The sequence below is a fragment of the Sceloporus occidentalis genome, unplaced genomic scaffold, assembly GCF_023333645.1.
Source record: "Sceloporus occidentalis isolate IW3139 unplaced genomic scaffold, rSceOcc1.0.p SCAF_44, whole genome shotgun sequence".
NCBI lineage: Eukaryota > Metazoa > Chordata > Lepidosauria > Squamata > Phrynosomatidae > Sceloporus > Sceloporus occidentalis.
In genome coordinates, this window is record NW_028317024.1 from 3,535,678 (window position 1) to 3,543,964 (window position 8,287).

The 8,287-nt window shown below is 39.6% G+C and overlaps 1 protein-coding gene across 1 annotated transcript in view; it reads right to left on the reverse strand.

Moving 5' to 3' along the window:
* The window catches only part of LOC149289601 (nuclear factor of activated T-cells, cytoplasmic 1-like), a 68,760-nt gene extending 60,715 nt beyond the window's left edge, over positions 1–8,045 (reverse strand). The window contains exons 1-2 of the mRNA XM_089490415.1: positions 7,955–8,045; positions 1,139–2,237 (exon numbers count right to left, since the gene is read on the reverse strand). Of these exons, the coding sequence (XP_089346541.1) occupies positions 1,139–2,237; positions 7,955–8,045 (1,190 nt within the window). The remainder of the gene's footprint in view (positions 1–1,138; positions 2,238–7,954) is intronic.
* Between the last annotated feature and the right edge of the window lie 242 nt (positions 8,046–8,287).

Here is an 8,287-nt window from a genome sequence, read left to right on the forward strand (position 1 = left end):
ATATTCAAATAAATGGTGACCTAACTGGTAAAGGAATGGGATAGGCATATGGCTTTCATGAATATAAGACAAGACCAGGGACTGAATACGTTTAAAGTCTTTACAACAAAATAACAAAAAGATAAACCTTACAATAAATCTGCTCTTGGGGAAAAAATTTTTTTTAACTGGTTTGTAATTTGTAGCGTACATTTAGCAATTGTTAAAACATTGTGGTAACAAGTGTGCATGAATGAGAGACTTTTACATACAATACACATATACTATACCTTGTATCCGTGGCTCCTACATTTTTTGAGGAATCTTATCTCGATCTTTTTTGCTGTTTTTTTCCTATATTTGTAAAAATGCCTGTCTGATCTGTAAATTCTACATTATTTCTCATGGCTCTAAGTAGATTGGCAGTGGGTGCGAGTAAGGCCTAGGTGCCCTGAAAAAACTTTTCTTAAGAATGTGAAAGGGATGAGTAACACATGCAGGCACTAAATAGATACTGTAAATCCAAGGAGTGGAATGTGGAGCCTGGCATGTAGACAGCTACTGCTGATCTGCATGCTCTTGTAAATACCTCCTACTTTGTCAATATCTATGACCACTGTTGCAAAGTTATTGTTATTTGTAGTTGTTATGGGCTGCAAATTTAATTCTACTATTTTGGCTTTCACATCTGTTCAGTAAATGTCTGTTTACAAATATCTATAAATATGGTGTTTATTCTGAAGTAGTGGCAAACAGATAATGGCGGCTGCACTTGAGTCCTTGACTGCCTTAGATGCATTACGTTGTAGAATCAGAACATCTGGATAGCTCCACTCCTGTTCTAAATTCATCTAGCTATACAGCAGTCTGTCCAGCATGCTCTGAAATTTAGCTGCCAGCTATGTGGGTCAAATATTCACTTAGTTGCAAGCAAATCTGTAGAAAGAGGAAACAGTTGTTCCGTACACCCAAACTTTTCCTAAACTAAAACACCTAATGTTTGGTGTAATTTAGCTTTAATCTGTATTCAGCCCTGACAGCTGCCGACTTCAAATGTTAAAGAATCTGCAAATAGACCCAAGATAGACAACTCTATTCAAACTTAATACCCCATAAGAACATGAGAAAGTAAATGATAGTTGAGATGTTATGGTCTTACCTCATATATGAAGTGGGAGACACATTCTTTGGTTTGGCCCACTGATAAGGGTGCTGCGGAACTGATAAATATTGATCACAAAAGTTTCCTTTCCTGATATGATGGAATCCAGAATACTCTTCAGGTGATAAATCAGTACCTGGTGACATTGTACCATGGTCATCACAAGCTGGCTCAGTTTTAAGAGACATAGATGGTGAGTGATCTATTGCAGTTTTTCTGGATTTAATTGGAATGCCATCATTCATGTCTATTGGGTCAGTGGTAAGAGCATTAATTGCTGCAACTATGGCAGAACTGGTATATTGGTGAGTATTTCCCAGCCACGTCTCATCTGTTATACTAACTCTTGGGGAATTGTGAGGAGATGGGGTTGGTGAATGGTGTGGTGAGTAGGAGGTCTGCCTACCATTAAGGCTGTATTTTCTTTTGTTGCATGGAGAAGTAGGACGGGAGTTTGGAGCAGTTAACCAGTTTTCATCTGAAATACTTGTCCTCGGAGATGTAGATGGAGAATGCCTAGGTGAGCCTAACAAAGTACAAGCCACCATGCTCCTCTGGTACCCTTCTTCTGGATCAGTGGTTTTGGGAGAGACACACGGTGACTGCCATGGTGACGTCTGTGGGGAAGTATATGGATAAGAATAATTTGATTCAAATGATGAAGCTTCAGAATTACAGCTTCTGGAAGACAAACTGCTGGCAGGACTCAAGCATGAAGGGTCACGGTAGGTTTCAACGTTTGGCAAGTTCAAGGTAGCAGTGGAATGAGCACGCTTAGTGTTTGGGATGGCTTCTTCAATATCTCCTTCATGAAAAAACTGATTATTGTTGCTGTGCATTCCTAAACATGATGTGATCTCAATTCTGGGGCTTTCTAATGTAGGAGCTCCGTTGGGTCTTATGTTGGGAGACAGGTAATATCCAGAAGCCTCGCTTTCAAGGTTTCCTCCATATCCAGATGGATGACTTGTAGATGGAATAATGGAAATGACGGGGTTTGATGATTGAAGGCCATGGCATGGGGTTGATAATGAAGAATTCATCATACCCAGTGACAGACTGGCACTTAAATTGGAAGATGCATAGTTATAGTGCTCTGAAAAAAAGTGATGACAACAGGTGCTTATATTAGTTAAATAGAATGCTGATGATATGCAACAATATTTTATCCCAGAGATCAAATAAAACAATACAATTAGGGGTGTAGAAACATATAGTAATCAGTATATCATCAGTTTGTTATTACCAGATAAACTATAGCTTTTTGGAAAGAAAGGGATACATGTCCATTAGTTAAAGAACTTATATATTTTAGGTACATCTTAGATTTCATTTGCATTTATCCTCAAGTAAGGGAAAGCAATTTTTCTTTGCACCTGTCGTTTTGTATTTTTTTTTGCTTTACAACAGCCACCTGCTCAGGAAAACTGCTTTCCCTAGGCTACTAGAGAAACGTACATGATATTTCAAATAGCCATTGAAAACTCATATTTACCAATATCATTACATACAGATTTGTGAATAGTGCAAATATTTTAGCAGTTTCCCTGCAAAACAATATGATGGCCAATTCCACTTATTTTGACAATTTCTAGGCAAGCCCTTTGGTTTTCTTTGACGGCAGGGATAGCAGATGGATACTAGAACACTATAAGATGTCTATAACTATGTAGCGGTCCGCAGTGATGTGAAAAAAAGAAATAATAACTACACTTAGCATTAAAGATGAATATTCTGATGCTGCTGCCTCTCATCAAATACAGACTCCAGCAGAACCGCTGCTCTTTAGCAATCAACACACAAAAGTAATAATCGTTGCAAAGCAGAGGGCTCGGAATTAGTCAGCCACCTAAATAATTTAGTTAACTGTGAATCACCATCTGGCAATTTGTCGCGCTTTGGGTGTTATGTCCAAAGTTACTCACAAATAGAAATGGATAAAATGTTACAAGCTGAAAATAATGAAACATGTGTTATAATAACACAAGAATGGAGATTTGGGCTTGAAAGGTATAGACCAAAGGTGTATTTTCTATGGTCTTCTGCAGGCATCATATTTACGATGCTAGTGCCATGTACGAACAGCCTTAAGGGAATATATGCTAGTTAATCTATAGAGGTAAATAGAGGCCACATAAGCCTTACTGAGGCTGTGACCGTAGCTTGGCAATCAATATGACCATTAGCTATAGTAATTATAAGTGCAAGCCTGACTAGTTCCAGGACACAGAGGCCCACGTTTGTAACGAACAATTCTGAATTAAAGAATATTCCACTACGCATTAGAAATTAGCACCTTTTAAAAAAATAAATTGTAATAAATTATGCCAGAGCTGAAGCTGTTTCCCAGAATTATTTGGCTCCTTTGCACCAATGATCCCCTCCTTTTCCCCTTACTTTCCTGGTGACTGTTGACCTGCTCCTGGCAATTAGCCAAGTATTTCTGCGCATGCATAGAGAGCCTCCACTCAAGACGGTTTCACACTCCCAAAACATTCTCCAACGGTGTCAGCGCATGCATGGCCATATTCTCACGCTCCTAAAGCATTGTCCACCAGAGGCAGAGCTCAGGACTGACTTCTGCTGTGGATGCTGGCTTGCCAAATGGGCTTCCCAGCAATCAAACGAAACGAGACATCTGGGTTTCGCACAGAAACTCTCTGTACACCACAGCGGTGCCCCGGAGATGGCAGTACTCAGGATTAAGAAACAGTCACATAAAATGACACGAGCGTTTCCTTTCCTTTATACTTTAAAGCATCCCATTGTACAGTGCTACAGAATATGACGATGCTATTAATAAATAAATAGACGGTCCACCGAATTGTTAATTCATACACCACATTCTAACGAAGAGTTTTATTCTTGTTTCACAAACGGCAATGTGATTGTTGCATTACTTCCAAACCCGATTTAAGTCATTTGCAGCAATCCATGGACAGCAGGGTGACTGTAAGCAGTATTTCTGCTCAGTGTTACGCGGCGGCAGCAGCCTGTGTGCTTCCTTTAAAAACTTCTCATGTTACAGGCTGCTGTGAGGATCATGTTGTGTGGTAAGCGAACATCTAACATTGTTTTCTTTCCCGGTGACATCATATGGTCTCTTATTTTTTTTATAACATACACTGATGTGACATTAAAAGCACTTAAAAACAAACTGACGAAGCATGGCTTTGCGCAATATTTCTGTCTTCTCATCCATGCATAACAAAAGGACAGGGCCTGCAATTTCAATGCCCAGTAAATAGACTATAATTAGACTTCTAACTCTGTATAAATCCATTTCAAGACTTGTATGCCAGGAGTTCCTTCCATTCAGTACATGCGGTCCTCGGCTTGCCAGGGGTGTTAATGGCAGATGGCAGCATCCCACTGTGGAACAACTACTAAACCACACGCCATTTGGTGACTTAAATCAGCATCCATTTATCTGCTGCAGAATCACAGAGATGATTCAAATGCTGATTAGCAGATAACGGAGGAGGAACTTTTCATGGTGGTCTTCAGGAAATACATCCAAAGGACAGTTTGGCCATATTGGGTATGCTTTGCTTTCCTTTCTCTGCTGCTGCAGATATTCATCTGTGTGTATGGGTCGTATTGCTTATTTATGTAAAATCCCATGTACACAGCTTGTAATACCCCGCAGTAAGATTCTCTATGGGGTAAAATAACTTTTATTATGCAATTCATTGATTAAGATAATAATGGATTATTAAATAAAAAAGAAACCCATATGAATATAATCCATGTGAGTTATAATCTATTGCTAGATTACCAGAAAAAACTACAGATTACCCATACTTTTTTCCTGAGAGCCTTCGATAGATCAGTATTTGTTACACTATTGCTTACAAAACTGATCTTAAAACTTGGTAGTACATGTTTTTAGTACTTATATGCTTGTTTTGAGAAATTTGTCACCAATGTTCTATGTGTACATCTATACCTAGGAAGGAACGTGAATGTCCTGAAAGCTTCCATTTGCCATCATCCCAGCGTTAAAGGTTTTATTTTTTCCACAACTTTTGTGAAATATTACAAAAGTACCTTGACTCCTGTCTTATATATGGTCTGGAGCAAAAAAATCACAAACTAAACTGAGTAAGAGATATCATCATCAAAACTAAGAGAGCATGTATACCTTTTCAAGGTAGGGCTTGCAGTTCAGTAGGCAAGTCCAGCCAATTGGCCCAGTAATAGAGCCCCCAAAACACAACTTTCCTGTAAGTTTTCACAACTAAAGCTTCTAACTACAAAGCTAAGAAACCATATTATTGTCATATTAATAATGCATTAGAGGGCCTTTGCAGCCTGGCAGGGATAGATTTGTTTCTCATGCGCAGTAATGGATACTTGGTCTATACCCACCAATGTAAAAAGCTGGTTCTCATCAACGTATAAATAACTGTAAATATTTGCTACAATTCAGTTTACAAATAAGTACAAATCAGTTTCCCCATCTTGCCCTCTAGAAAAACATCAACATTTATACTGCAAACTATTTATTATGGAACGCATAACTCACTGACAGTTTATCTTTTTTGTATAATCTTCCGTTCTGTTTCACCCTGCTTTTCCATCAAAGAATGTTTACAGAATGAGCCATGATGCGTTCAGGCAAGTACAGAGAAATTCTTCAACCGGACATTAATGAGTAGGATTTATTAAAAAAAATCAAATAATAATTTTGTTTTATGCTTATATGGTCCTAAATAAACCAAGTTTACAGAGTCTGCTTATTGTGAGCAATCCTACTGATCACTATGATATTCCATGGACCCAATTTCTCACCCTGGAGAGCTCTTTGTGCATAGAGATCCATTGGGTAGATATATCTTGGATATAAATCCAAATAAGTTTTAAGGTTTTTACAGCAAGAAAAAGTAAGCAAAGTAGATGCTCAGAACTGTTCTTTTCTGCTGTCAGATTCTATGATTCTATGACATCATAATATATATATATATATATATATATATATATATATATATATATATATATATTAGAAGCTTGAGAAAAACTGAAGCATGGTCCATGTTTGAAACCATTAATTTATACAAAATACTAAAGAGTTCGGTTGCCTGTGATATGTATTTCAGTAACTATGTCCGTGTGTCCGTCTGAACTCTTGTCTCTTATTGTCTCTACACTAATATTCGCCATGTACTCTCTCTGCCACCTGCACCATCAATGTTTATTTATAGAGCACATGTAAAACAAACTCATAATCATCAACGGACAAGCACAGTCATTATGTGCAGTTGAACAAACTGAAAAGGAGAACAAACGGATTCAGCAGACAGTCTCCCAATAGAGAAGGGTGAAGCCAATTCATAGGACAAAAAAAATACAATAAAAACATAGTACGTGCCAAGGTATATAATATATAATGTCAAGAAATTTACACTTATTTTCTGCCCTATATATTTTTTTTACAAAATACTGAATGTTAGTAAAATTGTTAAAATCTTTATAAACAGTGTTGATCTTTATTAGATCTCAAAGACTCAAATGGAAGAAATTAGAGAGGGGCAATAACAAAAGTGATTTTACTATAGTCTATGAAAATACCGGGGTAATATTAACATAAAGCCAATTATATTGTTATGCAAGTAACAGCTTGCTTAGAAACTATCATACTGTATTTGTATTTTTAGTCTAAAAATAACTTAACCTTTTAACTGCTGGGTTATGGGTGTTATAACCGTAAACAATTCACTTTCATTCACTGCCTAGAGGCAGAGAATTTACAACTACAACCTATTCAGCACCATGTTTGTGCTTTGCCAGAAACATTGTCAGCACTGTTAGACATAAATATCCATTATATTTAGATCTTAGGCCTGTAAAGCTTCGGGGATCATCAAATAGTGCCTATTTATGCAATGTATACATTATAAGGCGAGGACATCTAGTTGGTCCAGAGCAGAAATGTAGAAAAGGGATGGAAAAGCATAGGGTGAGGATTAGGCAGGAGAACTAAAAAAATTGGTCTGATCCCAGCCATGAGAAATAAAGACTTTTAAATAGGAGATGTGTGGGGGAGGGGAGATAAAATGGCCCTTTAACTAGCTCACCAAGAACCCCTAGGGAGTCCCTGAGTCCACAATTCATTATGGCAACAACATCGGATCAAGAAGCATTTTTTGGTGGCCACTAAGGCCTCTAGAGGATATTGTGCATGTCTGATTGCCTCCAAAGTGATATATATGAACTTTGCAACAAAGGTCACATCACCTGTTGAATTAAACTTAATATAATACATACTGCCAAACCTCATCTGGGTAGATTATGAATTGGAGTGATGCCCCCACACACTGTTAACATGTTACATGTCCTGCCCTGGTTGGCACTACGTGGCTATCATGGACAAAGTCATGTAACATTCTACTAAAGGCAATTAGGGTCTGAAGTGACCCCTCCGGGGCCGAATTCTCACTCCTGACCCCAGAGCTCCTGCCCCTCTTTCGCAGCGATCCTTCAGTACCCAAAACATATGGTGATCTAGAAGGACACCGCTTAACCCTACGTGCGCCAGGGAGCTGCTGCGAAACTTTATGGTCTTCAAAGGGTTAATCACACTATAAACAGTAACTTTGTGAATACTACACGGTGTCAGCAGTTCCTCGCGGAGTAAATCTAGACGCGGTTGTTGTGATCTCTGCAGATAAGAAAAGCAAGTGCACGCTGGAGGCAGCCCGAGCGCTGGTAACCTAAAGCCAGCGGTGCCGGGGCGAACTGTTCCTATAATTAGACGCACAGTGTAGACACGGTACGTGTGACCCCGGCCGGGGTGTGAATGTCTGCACAAACCTTTGTCCCCGCTCGGGTCAGCGTTCTTGTTGTACTCATACTCGAAGAGATAGTCGAAGTCGAGCTCCGCTTCCTCCCCGGGGGCGCTCATATCTGCCCGGGTGCAGGAGCTGCGCGGGCTACGGCTGGCTGGAGCTGCCACTCAGTGCTGTCCCCCGGCTCCTCCTCGCCGCCCGGGGACCTGTTGCTGAGGCTGCCTCGGGTCCCTCCTCCTCGTCGTTTTTGTCTATACTGAGGCTTCCTCCAAAGCTCCTCCTGTGCGAGTGAGTGGCAGAGGCAGCGGTCCCGCTCACCTCCCTCTGTGTGTGTCTCTCCGGGAGCTCTGCCTGCCAG